Below are 23,053 nucleotides of genomic sequence, written 5' to 3' on the forward strand. Positions count from 1 at the left end.
AATTGATGCCAGAAACAAAGAATCTTTGTCCAGGTGACTTAGTGGCAGGATGGTCACCACTGATCTTTCCACTATATAATCTCCTAATACCCCACAAGCCTGGTGTCACACAATGGTCACAGGTGTGGGGACAGTCACCTGAAGACCTCCTTATTCAAAGCCTAGCTCAGCTCACTAGTGAGCAGTATCAACAAACTTCAAGCTTGTGGGTAAAACCAAATCTCAGGCCCCACCCCAAACTTAAACCTTTTAACAAGATCTCCAAGTGACTCATATGCACATTAACTTCTAGAGCACTGAGTCTTGGCTCTTTCCTTTTCTTCCCTTGAGTCTCAGTTTCATGATGGTTTCACCACTAGAAAACCTAATGGCAAATGCTTTCACTTCTGCCTCTCTAATGCTTGGTATTATGAACTTGCCTGAAGCCAGCCATGGTTTTCTGAAATGTCCTTCCTATCAGCAAAAAGAAGGCACATAGGCCACCAGATCAGCAGGGCTCTCTTCCAGTAGGGCTCTCAACAGAGTAATGCATGAAATATTGATTCCTGGAATATGAATGTTTAGGTGTTTTGCCCTGAGTCTTCAGAAGTAGGAAAAGCCTGAGTGCTTTGGAGAAAGAAGTGACTTACCTTCAAATCACCCTTCCTTGTCCCTTCTCTGCATCCCTCTACCTCAGCCACCCCCATTCTTTTTTGTAAAATTATTTATTGTTTAAAGTATTACATGAGTCTCCTTCTTTTCCTCCATTGACCTTTCCCCCACAACCCCTTCTACCAAGCACAAGCCCTCACCCCCCTACTGTCTGTGTCCATTGGTTATGCTGATAGGCATGCATTCAAGTCCTTTGGTTGATCTCTTACCCCCTCACCTCCCCGCCTTCCCTCATAGGTTGTACAGTCTGTTCGATGCTTCTATGTCTCTGGTTCTATTTTTGTCCATCAGTTTATGTTGTTTATTGTATTCCACAAATGAGTGAGATCATGTGATATTTATCTTTCTCTGACTGGCTTATTTCACTTAGCATCCTCCATTCTTTTAAGGTGTCTTTCAATTTGCCTATGTGGTTAATAGTTTTGTTTTAGGGCTTACTGCTCCCAGGAATACTTGCAAAGAGAGGAAGGGTGGCTTTTCAAATATGAGATTCTGGCACAGGAAAGGTTTAGCTGGGAAAGGGAGTTATCCAATTGCATGAAATTAGGCCCAAGAATTTTGTTTCTTGGTGCATACATTTACATTATCTTATATAGAGTACTGTATACTTTTAAAACCATTTTCAAATAACTTATTTTCTGTAATGCTTAGGACTACCCTGTGAGGAAGGTAGCATCATCCTCATTTCACATACTTTTAAGTTGTTTCAGTTATTTCAGCTTCTGAAGACTCTACAGTATGCTAATAAAATTCTCACTCTTAGTGGTGTTTCCTGATGACTGGTTTTATCTTTTAATTGACAGTCATGCATCACTTAATAATAGGGTTACTTTACATGATTTTGTCCTTATGCGAACATCAGAGTGCACTGACACAAACCTACGTGGCACAGCCTACTCCATACCTAGGCTATGTGGTCTAACCTATTGCTCCTAGGCTACCACCTATACAGCATGTTACTGTACCGAGTACTGTAGGCAATTATAACAAAGCCACAGTATTTGTTATAATTGTATTTGTGTATTTAAACATATCTAAACATAGAAAAGGTACAGTAAAAATAAGGTATAAAAGATTAAAAAATGGTACACCTGTATGGGGCACTTAACATGAATGCAGCGTGCAGGAGTGGAAGTTGCTCTGGGTAAGTCAGTGAGTGAGTGGTGAGTGAATGTCAGGGCCAGGACATTACTGTACTCGACTGTAGACTGTACTGGTATACACACCGTGTTGATGGTTTCCTTTGTTGTGCAGAAGCTTTTTATCTTGAGATAGTCCCATTTGTTTATTTTCTCCTTAGTTTCCTTTGCCTTAGGAGATGTATCAGTAAACACATTGCTATGAGAGATGTCTGAGGTTTTGCTGCCTATGGTTTCTTCTAGGATTTTTATGGTTTCCCGACTTACATTTAAGTCTTTTATCCATTTTGAGTTTGTTTTTGTGTATGGTGTAAGTTGGTGATCTAGTTTCATTTTTTTTTTTTTTTTGCATGTATCTGTGCAATTTTCCCAACACCATTTATTGAAGAAACTGTCTTGACGCCACTGTGTGCCCTTGCCTCCTGTGTCAAATATTAATTAAGCATAATGGCTTGGTCCAATTTCTGGGGTCTCTGTTCTGTTCCATTGATCTATATGTCTGTTCTTGTGCCAGTACCAGGCTGTTTTGATTACGATGGCTTTGTAGTATAACTTAATGTCTGGAATTGTGATTCCTCCTATTTTGTTCCTCTTTCTCAAGATTGCTGCAGCTATTCAGGGTCTTTTTTAGTTCCATATAAATTTTTGGAGTATTAGTTCTAGATATATGAAATATGCTGTTGATATTTTATGCTGAAATATTGCATTGAATCTGTAGATTGCCCTGGGTAGTATGGACATTTTAATGATGTTGAGTCTACCAATCCGTGAACATGAAATATTGTTTCACTTGTTTATATCTTCTTCTATCTCTCTTTTTCAATGTCCTGTGACTTTTGTCTTTTAATTTGTTTATGTGATGTATCACGTTTATTGATTTGCAAATATTGTGCCAGCCTTGCATCCCCAGGATAAATCCCACTTGGTCATGGTGTATGATCTTTTTAATATATTGCTGGGTCCGAATTTGCTAATATTTTGTTGAGGATTTTAGCACCTATATTCATCAGGAATATTTGCCTATAATTCTCTTTTTTTTGTAGTGTCTTTTTCTGGTTTTGGAATTAGGATAATGCTGGCCTCACAAAAAGAACTTGGAAGTGTTCTTTCCTCTTGGATTTTTTTGGAATAGTTTGAGGAGTATAGGTTTTAGTTCTTCTTTGAATGTTTGGTAAAACTCCCCTGGGAAGCCATCTGTATCCAGGCTTTTTTTTGCTAGGAGTTTTGTTTTGTTTTGTTTTGTTTTGTTTTGTTTTGTTACTGCTTCTATTTCCTGTTATTGGCCTGTTCAGGTTTTCTGATTCTTCCTGATTCAGTTTTGGTAGATTGTATTTTTCTAGGAATTTGTCCATTTCATCCACAATGTCCAACTTGCTGGCATATAGTTGTTCTTAATATTTTCTTACAGTCCTTTGTATTTCTGTGGTGTCAGTGATTACTTCTCTGCTTTTGTTTCTCATTTTATTTATTTGGGTCCTCTTTCTTTGTTTCTTTTTTTTTTTTTAAAGGTTTTTTTTTTTTTTTTTTTTTTTTTTTTTTTTTAAATCTATTTTATTGATATTTCACAGAGAGGAAAGGAGAGGGATAGAGAGTTAGAAACATCGATGAGAGAGAAACATCGATCAGCTGCCTCCTGCACACCTCCCACTGGGGATGTGCCCGCAACCAAGGTACATGCCCTTGACCGGAATCGAACCCGGGACCCTTCAGTCCGCAGGCCGACGCTCTATCCACTGAGCCAAACCGGTTTCGGCCTCTTTCTTTGTTTCTTGATGAGGCTGGCTAAAGGTTCATCAATCTTGTTTATCCTTTCAAAGAACCAGCTCTTGGTTTCATTAATTTTTTTGTATTGTTGTTTTAGTCTCTATATTATTTATTTCTGCTCTAATCTTTATTATTTCCTCCCTTCTACTTACTCTGGGCTTTTCTTTTTGTCCTCTTTCTAGTTCTTTAACTTTTAGAGTTAAATAGTTTATTTTTTACTTTTCTTGTTTTTGAGGTATGCCTGTAGTGCTTTGAATTTCCCTCTCAGGGCTGATTTTGTTGTGTCCCAGACATTTTAGGTTGTTGTGTGTTCATTCCATTCCCAGGAAGTTTTTTCTTTCTTTCTTGATCCCATTGGTAACCCATTCATTGTTTTATAACATGCTATTTAGCCTCCATGTGTTCAAATGTTTTTGAGTGTTTTTACTGTAGTTGATTTCTAATTTCATTCCACTGTGATCTGAGAAGATGCTTGATATGATTTCAATATTCTTGAACTTGTAGAGACTTGTTTTGTGTCCTAACATGTGGTCTATCTTTGTGAATGATCCATGTGCACTTGAGGAGAATGTATATTCTGCAGCTTTGGGGTGAAATGTTCTATAAATGTCAAATAATCCATCTGGCCCAGTATGTCCTTGAGAGTCACTGTTTCCTGTTAATTTTTTTGCCTGGAAGATCTATCCAGTGAAGTCAGAGGGGTGTTAAAGACCCCTACTATGAATGTATCATTTTCAGTCTCTCCCTTAAAGTGCTATGCATTTATAGCCTTCTTCTCCTTCTCCTCCTCCTCCTCCTCTTCCCTTTCTTAAAGAAGACCCTTCAACATTTCATATAATACTGGTTTGGTGATGATGAACTCCTTTAGCTTTTTCTTGTCTGTGAAGCTCTTTATCTGACCATCAATTCTAAATGATAGCTTTGCTGGGTAGAGTAATCTTGGTTGTAGGTCCTTGCTATTTATCACTTTGAATATTTCTTGCCACTCCCTTCTGGCCTGCATAGTTTCTGTTTCTGTTGAGAAATCAGCTCACAGTCATATGGGCACTTTCTTGTTAGTAACTAACTGCTTTTTTCATGCTGCTTTTAAGATTCTCTCTTTGTCTTTAACCCTTTGTATTTTAATTATGATGTGTCTTGGTGTGGACCTCTTTGGGTTCCTCTTGTTTGGGACTCTCTGTGCTTCCTGAACTTGTAAGTCTATTTCTTTCATCAGGTAGGGGAAGTTTTCTGTCATTATTTCTTCAAATAGGTTTTTAATACCTTGCTCTCCCTCTTCTCCTTCTGGCACCCCCATAATGCAAATATTGGTGTGCTTGAAGTAGTCCCAGAGGCTCCTTACACTATCTTCATATTCTTCATATTTTTCTATTCTTTTTTCTTTTTGCTCTTCTGATTGGGTGTTTTTTGCTTTCTCATATTCCAAATCATTGATTTGATTCTTGGAATCTGCTACTCTACCATTGAATCCCTGTAAATTATTCTTTATTTCAGTTAGTGTATACCTAACTGGTCCTTTTTCATGTCTTTGACATTCTCATTAAGATTCTTAAAAGTCTCATGAAGATCCTTGAGTAACCTTATATCCATGGTTTTGAACTCTGTATTCAGTAACTTACTTGCTTCCATTTCTTTCATTTGTGACATATTTCTTTGTCTCAGAATTTTGATTGGTTCCCTGTATTTGTTTCTGTATATTAGGTAGAGCTGCTATGCCTCCTGAATTGGTAGAGTGGCCTTGTGTAGTAGGTGTCTTGTAGGGCCCAGTGGCTCAGCCTCTCCAGTCACCTGAGCTGGGCACTCTAGGTGCGCCCCTGTGTGGGCTGTGTACACAGCCTTATAGTTGATCCTTGATTGATGTTGGCGTCACCGGGAGGAATTGATGTTCAGGCCAATTGGCTGTGAGGACCAGCTGTGACCACAGTGGGAGAGCTGCTGTGCAGGAAATACCCCTCTGGAGCAGGGCTTGCTTCCGTGGGGCTTTGATGTTCACTGAGTCTGTCTTTTGAGTGTGTCACTTGTAGATGTGAAGTGTTATAATCAGGTATGGTCTGAAACTGTCCACTGGATGCACTGGCTATAGGGCCTCCAGGGAGGTGGAATGTCAGCCACTGCCTGGGGCCACCCAGCAGGAGCTTTAGAGGGATTTGCAGACAGCTGCTATTTGCTATTTATATTGGGCTTTGAGGTGCCCAGACAAGGCCCACCTCTGAGGTGAGGCATGCCGATGCTAGTGCCCCATCTTGGGCCTTTTATTGATAGGTCACCAGCTGCAGCTTATTTGAGCTATTTTAGCAAAGTCTGAAGCATGAGCAAAGACAGGCCATTCATATGGAAAAGCTGGTACAAACAACTTGGGTGTGGCTGTTTTAAGGATGGGGTGGGGTCTTAAGGAATCCTCAGGGTGGAACAGACTGATGGAGATTCAGATATGGCTGCCAGTCAGCTCTGTGATGGGAGAGGTCCTAGCACAGGAACTATGACTTTTTTGAGCACCCCCATCTGGGAGAAGTCACTCCCAAGTTACTGCCCCAATGCCAGACAATCCATTTCTTCCCCATATGTGTCTGGGTCCCCCAAAGCTGCCTGATGCTGCCAGTCCAAGTAAGTTTATGCACTTGCCCTTTAAATGCAACACCTGGGTCTCTGCAGCCTTCATGTCACTCAGCCACAATTCCCACTATTTTTTATAGCAATAGTTGTGGGGATCTCTCTTCCCAGCTCTGGAACTCTGCACTGGGGGTCTGGTGTGGGGCTGGGACCCGTTGCTCCTCATGGGGGACCTCCCCAGAGGCAATCTCCCTCCAGATTTAAAAAAAACAAATACAGTTCACATGGGTGTCAGACCAGCCCATTCCACGCCTCTGCCCCTCCTACCAGTCTCAATGTGTTTCTTCTTTATGTCTCTGGTTGTAGGACTTCCATTTAGCCAGCTTTCAGGTTATTCTGAATGATGTTTGTTCTGTATTTAGTTGTAATTTTGATGTGGTTGTGGGAGGTGGCAAGTATAGGCATTTACCTACGCTGCCATCTTGGTCTTTCTTCAGTCATCATTGAGCTAATGTTCTTATGTGGCACATGACTGTGTTTTATCTGTGTGCATTTTTTTGAATAGGTAGATCCAGTGTCTGATAAATTCTTCATACCTATTCTCTTGATGTGATTTCTTTTCTAATTTTTTTCACTAATTGCCTTTTTCAAATTGTTGATACTACTACAAATGTCCCCCATTTTCCCTGTCCCCTGATGGTGTTTTCTTTTCAATGGAGACTTTGGAATGCAGGACTTCTTCAATCTCCAGGAGGACTGAATCTCATATTGAATTCCCTCTGCTCCACTCTGCTCAGAATCCCTTGGCATGAATGGCTCCACCAGTGTGGAGAAACTGACCAAGAAAGTAAAGAGCTTGGAAATCAGGATAAGAGAAGAAGATTTTGCTCATGTGGGACAAAAGTCCTCAGTTATTTCCTGAACTAAACGACAAAGCTTCAGGAAGAGAAGATCTTTTTCCCCTTTCCTTTCATTTTTGAAACTCAGATAGGAGAGCTGGAGCTATGGCAGCCCTCCTGTGGTCAGAAGGCTGGAAGCAGAAAAACCAGACTCAACATGTCAAGGATGGCAGAACTGAGAGAGTAAGCGTTTAGGATTCTTACAGCATTGTTGAGGAGCTGAACCAGTACTAGATAGCTGCCTACCTCTAGATTACTTATGTGAGAAGAAAAAACTCCTTATTTGGTTAAGTACTGTTAATTGTTTCCCTATTAATTGCAGCCAACTTCATTTTTACTTAATTCAGTGGCGTTCAAGGAGAGAGACTTCTCTTTCTCTGCTGAGAGTCAATTAGCAGACTAATTTACCACAAAATGAATGTTACAGACAATATTTATGTCTGGGAGAGAGGATTTGGGAAGGTGATAAATTATTAGGAACTATTGGCCTGGTGCACGAATTCGTGCACATCGAAAGGAAATTAATTAGAAGAAATATTTTAATATCACTATTCGCCCTTTCTCTATAATAGAAGTGTCAGAGATGAAAGAAAATTAGTAAAATGTATATGAAAATAATATATAAATTGATTAATAAATAAACAATAACAACATGATATAACAACAACAAAAACATGGTATAGAAACAACAAAAACATGATATAAAAACAACATTGATAAAAACAATGACTGATAAGTTAATTAAACTTATTCTAACACTGAGGCCAGTGTCAGACGGGGACAAATCAATTCTTGGAATCAGAACAACCTCTCCTCTGCAGATCCTGTTAATAGTTCAGCTTCGATTATATTAAGTCGCAATCTTTTGATAATAAATCTAATACCATTACAAAGACCCCATTTACTATTAAGACTTCTCAGTAGCATGATAATTTATGACATAGCATTCTCAAAGGAGTAATACTTTTAAGAAATTTGATGGGAAAATTTTCCTTTTTGGCATCATCCATTGAATCTAGTATGATTGTCATGCACTGGAGGGTGGGTCTCTCAGCCCAGCCTGACCCCTCTCACAGTTCAGGAGCCCTCACAGGCGTGAGGTGACCCAGCGATCAGGGGAAGGCGATGCCCCCATCACACCTCTGCTGCTGCCACTGCTGGCAGCACAAGCCTCAGCTGGCCCTGGTTCCCTGAACCTCAGGCTGGCCCAAGGCTTGCCTGTGCCTGGGCAGCCGCCATCCGAGGCTTGCCTGAGCCTGGGGCTGGCCCGGCTTGCCTGAGCCTCAGTCAGTGGGGGTTGCAGGAGGACCTGAGGTCCCTGGCGGGGCTGAGGGGACTCCGATGGCAGGCACTCGGAGCAGCTGGCCCCGCCCCCGCTGTGGGTGCCATCATCTTGTGATGGTGTGACAATAAATTTGCATATTACCTCTTTATTATACTGGATTACACTGTCATCTCTGAGTCTTAAAGCAATATCTGTTTCCCAGCCTTTTCCACCATGAGGGAAAAGAATAGGACATGTCATTGCATCTAATGTAGGAAACAGGATACTGATTTGTTTCATTTTAGTGGCATTTGGAGTATTGGGATCTGGTTTACAATGAATGAGCAAGTCCCTTTCAAAAGGAGGTCCTCCATCTTCGTTTCTGAATATGAGGGCAACTTCGGTTACACGGGGATAATTATATCTACCCAGATCACTATTACAATCATATTTAATTGCCATTGTTACTTCCATGCAATGCTGCTGCTTTCTTTCAGCTTTCAGAATGTCAATAAAAACAAATTCATGATCGACAATGACAGATCAAAACACAAGCATGCGATTGGTGCCAGCAAGAGCTTTATATGTATTGCGTATGAGCAAGTCAACTTAGCCTTTTATAGATATAGAACAAACTTGCTTAATTAGACCTGCTTTCTGATGTAGCTAAACTTTTTCCAGCCCAGTGAAGCACCCCAATTTCTCTTTCAGGTAATTGTCAGCAGCACAGCAGTAAATATCAACACAAAGTACATTACTGAAATGAGAATTTTTAGGAGTAAAAAAGACAGATTTAGGAAATTTTAGAAATTAAGGGGACCATGGAGGAAGCACAGGGCTGCAGAATAGCAGAAGGCGTATTTTCATAGAATAGGAGAGCTGAAAAGCTGCAACAGGTACATTTTCCATAGAATGAGGAAGCTGGAAACAGCAAAAGGCCTATATTTACAAAATAAAGGGAAGGAAACTACTCACCCCAAAGGAGAAGAAAGCCCAAAGGGAATAGGAAAACAATAAGGAAGGAGAGGAGGAAAACCTCACATGTTCCATGTGAGGTTCTATCTTTGAGCTCAGGAGTTACCATAGTAACCAGTCCAAGGGAATAGTGACCAATTAGAGGGATATCAGGCACAAAGATCTGGGGCCTTTATAAACCACTAGAGGCCCGGTGCACGAATTCGTGCATGGTTGGGGTCCAGCCAGCTTGCCCCGATTGGGCTGGGCTGGCCAGAGGGAGGAGCAGTGGGCCGTTGGTGGGCCGGGCATGCCCCCTGGTCAAACTGCAGTCAAACTCCCAGTCGAGGGGACAATTTGCATATTACCTCTTTATTATATAGGATAGGGAAAAGGAACTCAGTGGGACTCTTACCCCTTCCCCACATGGGAATCTGTGCTTGTTCTTCAATAAATTTCTACCTTTGCCTTCACCTTCTGTCTGTGGATTCATTCTTTGATTCCCATGGACAAAGAGCCCGGGAACCAGTCTGCCCAGGGGCATACCACGTGTCCCAGTCCAAAAATTCTGTTTCATTATTATTGTAGATCACACAGGGAGAACAAAGGGTAAAATATTTAACGGCAGCAGTGTTTGACTGTATTCTGCACAGTGAGAAAACCTGAAGTCATTTTCAAGGTCCACCATTTCTTCTTTTCAGTCAGATCAAGTTTCTAAGCTTTCTAAATTTCTGTTTTCCAGCTAATGAAAAGAAAATAGGATTCCGCAGAGTCTCCTTTCTACCTACTCCAGGACTTCTGTGAGGACCAAATGAGATGAGGCCCGGGAAAATGCTTCACAGACATTTGGTAGAGTGTAAAGTGTTTCCACCTGAGGCTAGTTGTGGCTAGGAAGAGGAAGCCAGGTGTTGCTCTTGACGTCATTACCCAGTTGGTCGGACACTTAGCATATTAGCCTTTTAATAGGTAGATTAGCATGTCAACTGTACATATTCCTTTAGCAACAAGGCTGTAAATATTTGCTAAGTGTACTTCTTGAACGAATTAGCAGCACCGGGAAGCCGCCTTTGTGATAGGGGTAATTTTGAGGGTAGCTGGGGGTCCGCACCCCCGGAGGGCGGAGGTCTGATGGTCAGCTGGGTTTCGGCAGCCGTGGTCCCCTGACCACAGAGGAGGTCCTATGCGGGGAGAACCGGACATCGCCCCTTTAACCTGACTCTCGCCTGCCGGGCAATTTCCGGGGCGGGGTCATTGCCTGTTTAAGAGTGGTGCGCCCGCCCCGCCCCCGAGGGCGGAGCTTAAGGGGACTTTAAGGGGTGGGCCGGCGGGCAGCGGGGTCTCCGGGGGATCTGTGTCTTGTGGGCTCGCGCCGCAGGCCGCCATTGCTTAGCATCTCCCGAGGGGCCGCCCCCACCACAGCCTCGCTCAGTCGCCGCTGCGCCGTCCTCCCCTCAGGTAAGCGCGAGGCCCAGGGCCCCGCCGCCCCGCCCGCGCCGGCTCGCTCCGCGTTCCACACCCCTCAGCTCGGGGGCCCGTCCTCGCTCCACGCCCCGCACCTCTCAGCTGGGGGGCCCGTCCTCGCTCCACGCCCCGCACCTCTCAGCTGGGGGGCCCGTCCTCGCTCCACGCCCCGCACCTCTCAGCTGGGGGGCCCGTCCTCGCTCCACGCCCCGCACCCCTCAGCTCGGGGGCCGTCCTCGCCCCATGCCCAGCACCCCTCAGCTCCGGGGCCCGTTCTCGCTCGCTCGGGGGCTTTGAGCTCGCGACCCGGGCTGCGGCCTCGCGCCGGGACCGTCTGCCGCCGAGAGCCTCGGCCGGCTACACATTAAACCCGCCGGGAGGGGAGGGGCAGCGGCGGCCAATGGGCAGGGCCGCCGAGTTTCGGGCAACCGGTGCCGCGCGGCTGGATCGGGGCACCGGGGGCGAAGCGGGTTAAGGTGCGCCGGCCGCCTGGCCCGTCTGCCTGGCCGCCCCGAGTGGCGGGCGAGGGTAGCGGGCGCGGAGGCGGCGGGGGGCGGGGGGCGGTAGTGAGCGGGTCCTGGCGTGGAGGGAGGCCGCGCTGCCCGGCACCTGCGAGGGGGCGGCTTAGCCGTCCAGCTGGCGAGGTGGGTGGAGCTCGTCACGGTCCCACGACAAACCCCGCGTTCTCTGGAGCTAATTCTCGTTTGGCTGAAACTTAGCTCCCGGGGAGTCGTGAGAGGCAGGTGTGTTCCCCGGAACGACGACTCTGAAGGACCCTCCCTCGGGCGGGGCGTGTTAATGACGGTCCTTTGGCTGTAAATACGAATTGTATTTGTCACTATCTTAATGGCTACCAAGTCTCATGAATTCAAGAGACTCACGTCTCTTTGAGACGTTTTAAATGAGTATCAAAAGCATAACTCGATTTCTAACATAACCAACACGTTGTTGAACCCTACCCTAACAGTGGATTATTTGTGCATGTAAACTAGTTTTCAGGGTTTTACTGTTTTTCTCTAGGTGAACTTCATTAAAAAACGATGTATACAGTATACCTTCTGTTGAATTATTACCTTACAAATAAAAGTCCTCTTACAGGAAAGTATTTTGGAATTATTGGGACAGAAGATATTCATATCTTTACGGCAGTTGCTGTATATTGGTATATTGCTTTATTAAAAAGCAATTGCTTACCAAAGATTGTGGCCACCAGCCATGTATGAAAGTATACACAAACTTTTGAGTTTTACATATGTATAAAAGCTTAATTTAGGTAGTACAGGCAATTTGTATTTTTATGATTGTAAAGGAAACCCTTCTTGTTAGTTTACTGCCAAAAAATTAGAAACAACAGATTAAAAACTAGTATTTTTTTAACCTACCATCCAAAATTTCCATTGTATGATTTGTGTCAGACACATTCTTTATTGAGTGCCTAATATGCATCTTGTTGTGCCAGCTAGGCCATGATGTGAATGAATCAGAGTAGGTCCCTGTCCTTGTATCTTAGTGAGGGACTTACCCAGTAAAACAAGTAATTAAATAATTGGGTGTTTAATTAGTTTCTTTAAGGGTTATAAAGAAAAGGCTAAGGGTAATAAAAGGAGCATGTTATTTAGACTCAGGAGTCAGGAATGTTTTTCTGAGGAAAAGACATTTCAGCCAGAAACCTGAAATTAGTCATGTGAAGTGGGAGAGGGTGGGGGAGTGTGAGAGAGGTGGGAAAAGAGCATTCCTAACAGATTGAACAGATAGGGGGAAAAGACTCTTGGGCTGAGCAGAAGGGGTACCAGAGCAGAACGAGCAGCTGGCAGTGGGCTGCCAAGAGGGATCAAGCCAAGTGTGGGAGCTGGACTAGAGAGCAAGGAAGGACATTGATATTTTTAAGCAGGGGTCAGATTTGTGGTTGCAAAAATTCTGCTGCAGCATGAAGGACATGGGAGGTGGGGTGTGGGAGGGTGAATATGGGGAAATTTTTTTTAACAAAATTTAAACTCTTGACATCTTACGTTCTTATAGAAAATTTAACTACCAAAACAACCCTCTCCAGAGATAACTTCACTTAACAGTTTGCATGTCCTTCTATTCCTTTTGTGTCTATCCTATCTAATAAAGAGGTAATATGCTAATTGACCATCACTCTGTCACAAAGATGGCTGCACCCACAGCTACCAAGTCTTATGGGGCCAAGTTCCCATAAGGAGCCTTAACGAGCAATCAGCAGGGACCTGAGGCTACGCCCTCCCCCACCCCCATGGGGCTTGACAGGGGACCTCAGGCTGTGCCCCCCACCCAGCAGGGCTTGACAGGGGACCTCAAGGTGTGCTTCCCGTCCTGGTGCTGGGCTAGGGACCTTAGGCTGCTCCCCCCGCCCCAGTGCCAGGCCGGGGGACCTCAGGCCATGCCCCCCACCAGGTGGGGCTTGACAGGGGACTTCAGGCCATGCCTTCCGCCCCAACACTGGGCCAGGGGACCTGAGGCTGCACCCCACTGCCTGGCTGGGCTTGACAGGGAACCTCAGGCCACACCCCCCATCCTGGCACCAGGCCAGGGGACCTGAGGCTACGCCCCCTTCCCAGCAGGGCTTGACAAGGGTGGGACTGGCCGGATCTGGATCTAACCCAATGCGGGGGTGCCGGCTGGGTCTGGGTCTCATGCAATTTTGAGGTGCATGTGGGTGAGTGGGGACTTGACTCTGGGTCCCATGGTGAGCCCCAGACTCTGATAGGAGGAAGGTTTTCATATACATTTTACTAATTTTCTTTAATCTCTGACACTTCTTTTATAGAGAAAGGGCAAATAGCAATATTAAATTATTTCCTCTAATTAATCCCCTTTTAATGTGCACGAATTTCGTGCACCTGGTCACTAGTCTATAATTATAAAAGGGTAATATGCTAATTAGACCAGCCAGCCGAACAACCTTTCAGATGTCATTCCGGACATCCTTCCAGATGAAGCTGCTGTGGCAGGGGCTGAGGCAGAGATGGTTAGGGGTGATCAGGCAGGCAGGCAGGTGAACGGTTAGGAGCCAGAGGTCCTGGATTGTGAGAGAATTCAGGCCAGGCTGAGGAACCGCCGCCCCCCCCCCCCCCCCCCGCATGTACAAATTTCGTGCACCAGGCCTCTAGTAAGATATACATAAATATATATGTATAAGTAAATATATATCTACTTCAGTGTGGGATAATACTATATTCCTTTTTCTCTTGATTTCATTTTTCAGTTAAAATTTTGTGTCTAAGATCAACTGTATTTTAAAAACAGCCATGTTGTATGCTATTGTATGTACCATAATTTACTTGCACGTTGAGGGACATATTTAAAGTTTTCTTAAGTTAATTATGTCCTGAAAAATTCTTGTTTCTACAACTTGAAGCATGTGTGGGACTATTTCTTTAGGATATCCTACCAGAAATAGAATTGCTGAGTGAAGGATATGCATGTTAAAATTTTGTTAGTGTTGTCAAATCCTCCTCCAAAGAGGACAGTGTTTTTTCCCCATATCCTTTTCAACCCTGGCTATCTGTAAGTCTCTTAAATGACAGACAGTATCTTATTTTTTAAGTTTGGATTTTCTTGGTTAATAATGTTGAGGTTGAACATCATTTTAATGAATATTTTCATTGCCTATCACCTTTTAGAGCTTGTTTCTTCATATCTTGCCCATTTGTTTTTTTGTTGGGTTTATCTTAATGATTTGTAATAATTCTTAAGTAAACTGCATGTTAATCCCTTCAAAATTTTTTTCTGTTTTTTTTAGTATACTGTTTGTTTCCGTCTAGTATTCATTAATTTCACTTTAAATCTTTAGTTCATCTGAAATTTATTTTCATGTAAGTTGCTTTTATATTTTTATAAAAAGAACCTATTTGTGGGATTGGTTTTTATAGTTCTAAATACATAATTATTGAAATTCTAAATCTAGAAGAAGCTAGGTTTTTCCTTAGAAGATTAATTCTGTATAGTGAGTCTTTATTTTCAAGGTGTAGAAGTGAAGGTCACAAAACTTGTTTTATAATTCAATTGTTTTCTAGAAACCTCAAAGTTGTAGTATATTTTGAATATTTTTTCCTTAAAAAACTTTTTTATTATGGAAAAGTTCAACATATACCAAAGTAGTCAGAAAAGTATAATAAACCACATGCACCCATCATCTGGCTTAAACAGGTATTGGCCAGTTATCTGGTCAATTTGTTTAATCTCTATTCCCACTTCCTTGTATTATTATTATTATTTTTTTAATAAACCTTCATTGTTCAGATTATTATAGTTCTTCTTTTTCCCTCCCAGAGCTCCCCTCCACCTGGTTCCCACCCTTACCACCCCACTGTCCTCATCCATAGGTGTACCACTTTTGTCCAGTCTCTTCCCGCACCCCCCACACCCCTTTCCCCCCGAGAATTGTCAGTCCACTCCCTTTCTATGCCCCTGATTCTATTATATTCACCAGATTATTCTGTTCATCAGATTTTTTATTCACTTGATTTTTAGATTCACTTCTTGATAGATATGTATTTGTTGTTCATAATTTTTACCTTTACCTTTTTCTTCTTCCTCTTAAAGAATACCTTTCAGCATTTCATATAATTCTGGTTTGGTGGTGATGAACTCCTTTAGCTTTTTATCTGTGAAGCTCTTTATTCAATTCTGAATGATAGCTTTGCTGGGTAAAGTAGTCTTGGTTGTAGGTTCTTGCTATTAATCACTTTGAATATTTCTTGCCACTCCCTTCTGGCCTGCATAGTTTCTGTTGAGAAATCAGCTGACAATTGTATGGATGCTCCCTTGTAGGTAACTAACTGTTTTTCTCTTGCTGCTTTTAATATTCTCTCTTTGTCTTTTGCTCTTGGCATTTTAATTATGATGTGTCTTGGTGTGGTCCTCTTTAGATTCCTTTTGTTTGGGGTTCTCTGCACTTCCAGGACTTGTAAGTCTATTTCTTTCACCAGGTAGGAGAAGTTTTCTGCCATTATTTCTTCAAATAGGTTTTTAGTATCTTGCTCTCTCTCTTCTTCTGGCACCCCCATAATTCAGATGTTGGTACGCTTGAAGTTGTCCCAGAGGCTCTTTACATTATCTTCATATTTTTGGGTTCTTTTTTCTTTCTGCTTTTCCAGTTTGTTGTTTTTTGCTTCTTCGTATTTCAAATCTTTGACTTGATTCTTGCGATCCTCTAGTCTGCTGTTGGATCTCTGTATATTATTTTTTATTTCAGTCAGTGTATGCTTAATTTCTAGTTGGTCCTTTTTCATATCCTCGAGGGTCTCACTAAATTTATTGGCGGTTTCTAGAAAATTCTTGAAAAACCTTATAACTGTAGTTTTGAACTCTACATCCGGTAGTTTGCTTTCCTCCATTTCTGTCATTTGTGACCTGTTTCTTTGTCTCTGCATTTTGGCTGCTTCCCTGTGTTGATAGAGTGGCTTTGTGGCTCAGCCTTCCCAGTTACCTGAGGTGGACACTCTTGGTGCATCCCTTTGTGGGCTGTGTGCACAGTCTTGTTGTAGTTAAGCCTTGATTGTTGTTGGTATCACTGGGAGGAATTCACCTCCAGGCCAATTGGCTGTGAGGATCAGCTGTGTCTACACTGGGAGAACTTCTGTGCTGGAGACACCATTATGGGGCAAGACTTGCTTCAGTGGGGCTTTGGTGCTCACTGAGTCTGCCCCCTGAGTGTGTCCCTTATGGATCTGAGGAGTTGTAATCTGGATGGTCCCACTCTGACCACTGGGTACACTGGTTCTTGGATCTCCAAGGAGATGCAAATTTAGCCTCTGCCTGAGGTCACCCAGCAGGAGCTCTGGAGAGATCTGCAGATTCCTCTTCTTTGTTTGGGTTTTGGAGATGCCCAGATGAGGCCCAGCTGTGAAGCAATGCAGGCTGCTGTGGGGCTTTGGGCCTTCTTTTGGATGTTCTGGGTCTCTCTGACCCAGCTGCAGTTTGTTAGGTAATTTTAGATTGCAAAGGGTCAGGCCATTCATATACAAAAGCCTCTGCGCACAGCTTGGGTGGGGCTGGATCTCAGGGAATCAACAGGGCAGAGCAAACAGCAATGGCTGATCCTCAGCCCTGCCTTAAGAGGCCCCTGGGTCTCAGTGTCCCTCGGTAATCGCTGCAAGCACCTCTGAGAGAAAGCCACCCTCGAGTTCCGCCCACTGCCAGACAGTCCATTTTCTCCCCGTAGATAAGTCTGGGTCCCCAGAGTCTCACCCGGAACTGGAGTTCAGAGCAGTTGGGAGCTTGTGTCTCCCTCATGATTGAAAAGGACAACCGCGTACTCAGTTGCCAGCCCTTTCCTCCGCGCGCGCCTCCGTACCTCTGCACTTTACTTCCGCAGCTCCTCTGAGTCTCAGTGTGCTTTTGTTTTTCCTTCTAATTGTAGAATTTCCACTCAGCCAGCCTTCCTGTGGTTCTGGATGATGTCCGTTTTGTCTTTTAGTTGTAGTTTTGAAGTGGTTGTGTGAGGCAGCAATTTCATGTGTTTACCTATGCTGCCATCTTGGTTTCTCCACCTTCCTTGTATTATTTTAATGCAAAACTAGACCTCATATAATTCCTTCCATAAAAATATCAATATGTATCTTGAAGAGAAAAGGACTCTTAAATATAATCCTTCAAGTTATTCTAAAAATTTTATAAAGTATTTTTATCCAATGAGAAAATGGAACAAAATATTTCAGTATAATTGTTTCATATTAAATGATCTACTAAACAATGGTGTTGGTGGCATAAAAATCACAGAAAATGTATCCGTATCTTTTTCCCATTTTCCTGATGAGAGTATAACTTTGAAAGAACATTTTTAGTAATTAAAAATTTAATACCTGAACCCAAATCAAAGCACTGTGTTTAAGTTATGTCTTTGCTGTGTATAGTATTCTCATTAACATTAAAGAGGACACATTTTTGGAGGTTAAAAAAAACAGATAAGGACTTTTTAAAACATTTTTAATACTATTTTATCTAAAATAAAAATGGCAGTAATTCTTTTTTAAAAAAAAATATATTTTATTGCTTTCAGAAAGGAAAGGGAGAGAGAGAGAGAGAAACATCAATGATGAGAGAGAATCATTGATTGGCTGCCTCCTGCATGCCCCACACTGGGGACTGAGCCCCAACCCAGGCATGTGCCCTTGACCAGAATCGAACCTGGGACCCTTCAGTCCGCAGGCCGATGATCTATCCACAGAGCCAAACAGCTAGGACAAGTAATTCTTTAGTTACCTATCATAAACAACCCAGTCAGTGGTCAAATGTGTGTATACTAGTATATGATTTATATCCTTGGGAAGTTCAAATGACAACTGTCATGGCTTTGCCAGTTTACATAATTACATAGGAGTATGCCTACTTGTAAAAGGAGGATATAATCCTCAATTTATAGCTATTGAATTATTTTTACTATGTTAATATTTCAGCTTTTATATTTATCATGTTTACAAATGCATCTAGTTTAAAGCATCAACTGGTTATGCAAGATTTGTGTGGGTCTTAAAATTATTTTATTTTGAAATAATTTTAGACTGTGTAGAAGTTAAAACAATAGTACAGAGTTCCCATATACATTTCACCTAGCTTTCCCCAATGATAACATCAGACAACTAAAAAAAAAAAAAAGGTTATTTTAATTAGGATTTAAAATAGGTCCACAGATTGTGATTGTTTGATATGTATTTTAAGTCTCTTTTAATCTATACCTTTGCATCTCTTTATTTTCCTCCTTGCTATTTGTTGAATATGCTGAATTAATTTTTTTGAAAAATAAATTCATCCCATATGCTTTGTTTGCATTTTCATTCAGCATTTTTTTTTTTTTTTACCTGTGCTCGTTGATAATTTATTTCTAAAATGAGTATTTTACATGAATGATGCTATGATGTAGTAGAAAGAGAGACCAAGATTTGGAGTCAGAAAATCAGGGTTTGAGCCCTGTCTTCATTAATTACTAAGTAATGGTCTTGGCTGCCTGGCTGGCGTAGTTGGGCTTCGATGTAAGAACCAGGAAGTCACCATTCGATTCCCGCTCTGGGCACATGTCCAGTTTGGGGGCTGGATCCCCAGTGTGGGGCATGTAGGAGGCAGCTGATCAGTGATTCTCATCATTGATGTTTCTATCTCTCCCTTTCCCTGTCTGAGATCAATAAAAATATACTTAAAAAAAATAATAATGGACTTGACCAATGGTTTAATTTCTCTGACCCTTAGTTTACTCATGGAAATAAGATAGTACTTCAGGGAGTTTTTCTGAGGACCAAGTAAGATTATCCTACATAATAAAGAGGTAATATGCAAATTGACCATCACTCCAACACACAAGATGGCCGCCCCCAAGTGGTCAAAGATGGCTGCCCCCATGTGGACACAAGATGGCCACCACAAGATGGCCAGCAAGGGAGGGCAGTTGTGGGCAATCAGGCCAGCAGGTGAGGGCAGTTGGGGGGACCAGGCCTGCAGGGAAGGGCAGTTGAGGGTGATCAGGCCGGCAGGGGAGGGCCGTTAGGTGCAACCAGGCTGGCAAGGGAGGGCAGTTAGGGGTGACCACGCCAGCAGGTGTGGGCAGTTGGGGGCGACTGGGCCAGCATGGGAGGGCAGGTAGGGGCGACCAGGCCTATAGGGGAGGGCAGTTAGGGGCAACCAGGCTGGCAGAGGAGGGCAGTTAGGGGTGACCAGGCCGGCAGGGGAGGGCAGTTAGGGGCAATCGGACGAGCAGCGGAGCAGTTAGGCGTCGATCAGGCTGGCAGGGGAGTGGTTAGGGGGTGATCAGGCTGGCAGGCAGAAGTGGTTTGGGGCAATCAGGCAGGCAGGCAGGCAGGCGAGTGGTTGGGAGCCAGCAGTCCTGGATTGTGAGAGGGATGTCCCAGATTGGAGAGGGTGCAGGCTGGGCTGAGGGACACAACCCCTTCCACCCTGTGCATGAATTCGTGCACCGGCCTCTAGTCCTATTTAATAAAGAGCTGATACGCCAATTAGACTGGACAGTGGAACGACTTTCCAGACGACCTTCTGGAATGACCAGTGGGCGGGGGGTGGGACCAGTGAGCCTGTGCCATCAGGCCAGCCATGGCGGTTCCAGCACCGTCCCTTCTGTAGAGGCAGGGGGAGAAGGGGTAGTGCGGTCCCAGAGCCTCTGCAGAGGCGGGACAGGGCGTGACCATGGCGCCTCAACCTCCCATGGCCCCTTTCACGGCCAGCCTGGCCCCAGATCATCCCCCCCACCAGTGGGTGGGGGGCGGGGCCAACGATAAGGAGCAGTGAGCCCGGTTTCTGGTTGAGTGGCACTGCCCCCCCATCAGCCTGGTCGCCCCAAGCAACCTGCTGTTCAGTCATTTGGTTGTCCCTCACTAACCCCCCTGCCGGCCTGATCACCCCATGCAGCCTGCTTGTTCAGTCGCTTGGTCGTCCCTCACTAACCCCCCTGCCGGCCTGGTCGCCCCACACAGCATACTGTTGAGTCGTTTGGTTGTTTCTCACTAACCCCCCTGCTGTCCCGGTCACCCCATGCAGCCTACTTGTTTAGTCGTTTGGTCGTCCCTCCCTAACCCTCCTGCTGGCCTGGTTGCTTCATGCAGCTTGCTTGTTTAGTCGTTTGGTCATCCCTCACTAACCCCCCTGCTGGCCTGGTTGTAGGCAGCCATCTTGTGAGGGCATGATGGCCAACTTGCATATTATCTCTTTATTATATAGGATTTCTTACATATTGTTACATTGGCTGGGCCACAAGTTTGACATGCTTGGTGTATTGCATTGCCTCCTAATGTTTGTGGGGATATGGCTATAATTTAGTGATTCAAAAGACCGGATAAACTTCATAAATGTTTACCCTCTCCTACCAGATCAGCTCATTATCAAGTAGTCCACTATGTTTAGAAATGTAAGCCATAATTCTATTTTATATTAAGTCTTTAAAAACTTGGAAGTGGCCAGTTTTAATTAGTTTTTCAAATTTACTTGACCAGAAGCCCTTTTAAATAACATTTATGAATGGCCACAGAACTTTACTAAATAACACCATTTTTCTAACTGCAAATTCAGGAGCCTTCTGATATCTTTTTCTCTCCTGTTTTATAGTGACAAAAATGTTGAGATTCTTCCGTAGAACGCTTGGGCGTCGGTCAATGCGTAAACATGCTGAGAAGGAACGACTCCGAGAAGCTCAACGAGCTGCCACACACATTCCTGCAGCTGGAGATTCTAAGTCCATCATCACGTGTCGGGTGTCCCTTCTGGATGGTACTGATGTTAGTGTGGACTTGCCGGTACGTAGGTCTCACTGACCTGCAAATTCTATATGAGATCACTTTCTTCATTTGAGCTTTCTACTTGATAACTTCCTGGGGGAATAGGTAATAAGGATTAGTGTGGATCAGGCACTGTAACATACAGATACATATATCAGGTAACTTTAGGAACCTGGCCTGATAGTATTTATCTGGAATTAGTGGCCATTACTTAAACGTTTAAATGATAGGGCAGTTATTGGTGCGAGTCATTTATGTGTGTATGTTCTTTACAATGGTAGTATATAGTGTACTCTAGTGGATTTCTCACAATGCTTGTTGAGCAATTATTAAAGCAATGAGAATCTTTGGGAACCAGAACAATACTTATATGCATATTGTAAGACTTTTATTTCTCTATACTTTTCTGCAGTTTTTAAAACATTCCTCACCTTCCTCAAAACAAATACTTCTCCCATGGTATGCTTACAGAAATTGTAATGAAATGAAGTGAGAAAAAAGATTTTCTTTATATTCCTTAGTTCTGACTATCTTTTTGCTCCTGAAGTCTTTTGCTGGGGAGGTTTTTCATACACTGTGATCTTTATTTCAAGACGGGGGTATTGTAATTATATTCAAATTTTGGGTAGTTTTTTTTTTTTTAATCCTCACCTGAGGAGATTTTTCCATTGATTTTTTTTTTTTTTTTTTTTTTTTTTTAGAGAGAGGGAAAGACAGAGAGAAACATCAATGTGAGAGAAATACATCAATTGGTTGCCTTCTGCACAAGCCCTGACCAGGGGCTCGGCCAGGAGGCGCGCCTGACCAGGATCGAACCCAGGACCCTTCAGTCCACAAGCTGATGCTCTATCCACTGAGCCAAACTAGCTAGGGCTGGGTAGATTTTCTTTACAGTTATGAATAATCCTAACTCACAGTGTGAAACAGTCCAAAATATTTGAAAGGGGTTAATTTATTCCTTACAGGCGGTTTTTTACTAATGGCAAATCTCTTTCTTCACTTTATTCTTCATTACAAGAATAGCTACACTGTGAATTATGTGATATGATGAGAGAGCACATCTTGGACGTTCCACAATGTCTTCGCTCCCCACAAACTCTTTTAGTACACATTCATTTACCCAAAATAAAAAATTTTAAAGTCTTTTTGTGAGAGATGATAGCCTGGTTGCTGCAACAATATATTAGTTGAATAAGCTCGGAAAGTCCATAAACTCAGAGTAAGAGATTAAGAAATTGGATAATTTGTTTAAATGAATATTGTGATTATTAAATAATTTAGAACATACTGAGTATGTACCTTAATACATTTTTAAAATATTGGAATATAAAATTAAAGACACAGGATTTCTTAAAGTGTTTTTTTTTTATTGTCTAAAGTTTTACATATGTCTTCTTTTTCCCCAATTAACTGCCCCCCCGCCCCGCCATTCCCACCCTGGGCAAGCCCCCACTGCCCCAGTGTCTGTGTCCATTGGTTATGCTAATATGCAAGTCCTTTGGTTGCTCTCTAACCGCCCCCCCTCCCCTACCATTTGTCTCTGTATCTATTCTTGTTCATCAAATTATGTTGACCACTAGTGACCTGATGCACAAAATTCGTGCACATTAAAAGGGGATTAATTAGAGGAAATAATTTAATATTGCTATTTACCCTTTCTCTATAATAGAAGTGTCAGAGATTAAAGAAAAATAGTAAAATGTATATGAAAACTTTCCTCCTGTCAGAATCTGGGGCACACCATGGGACCCAGAGTCAAGTCCCTGCCCACCCACATGTACCTCAAAATCGCATGAGACCCAGACCCGGCTGCCGCCCCCCCCCCCCCCCCCACATTGGGCTAGATCCAGACCCAACCAGTCCCACCCTTATCAAGCCCTGCTAGGCAGGGGGTGTTGCCTCAGGTCCCCTGGCCCGGCGCCAGGACGGGGGGCATGGCCTGAGGTCCCTCAGCCCAGACCGGGGCAGGGGGCGTGCCTTGAGGTCCTCCATAAAGCCCCGCCAGGTGGGGGACATGGCCTGAGGTCCCCCATCAAGCCCTGCCAGGCGGGGGAGCGCAGCCTCAGGTCCCCCAGCCCAGCACCAGGAGGGGGGTGCAGCCTCAGGTCCCCCATCAAGCCCTGCCGGGTG

The 23,053-nt window shown here is 43.5% G+C and overlaps 1 protein-coding gene across 4 annotated transcripts in view; it reads left to right on the forward strand.

The window, feature by feature from the left end:
• The first annotated feature begins 10,508 nt into the window (after positions 1 to 10,508).
• EPB41L5 (erythrocyte membrane protein band 4.1 like 5) overlaps positions 10,509 to 23,053 on the forward strand; it is a 186,326-nt gene continuing 173,781 nt past the window's right edge. For all 4 annotated transcript variants that reach the window (XM_080671033.1, XM_080671035.1, XM_080671034.1 and 1 more), the window contains exons 1-2: positions 10,509 to 10,676; positions 20,754 to 20,941. In XM_080671033.1, coding sequence (XP_080527159.1) covers positions 20,762 to 20,941 — 180 coding nt within the window. In that variant the 5' untranslated portion in view covers positions 10,509 to 10,676; positions 20,754 to 20,761. The remainder of the gene's footprint in view (positions 10,677 to 20,753; positions 20,942 to 23,053) is intronic.

The sequence above is a fragment of the Plecotus auritus genome (genome assembly GCF_963455305.1).
Source record: "Plecotus auritus genome assembly, chromosome: 5".
Lineage (NCBI taxonomy): Eukaryota > Metazoa > Chordata > Mammalia > Chiroptera > Vespertilionidae > Plecotus > Plecotus auritus.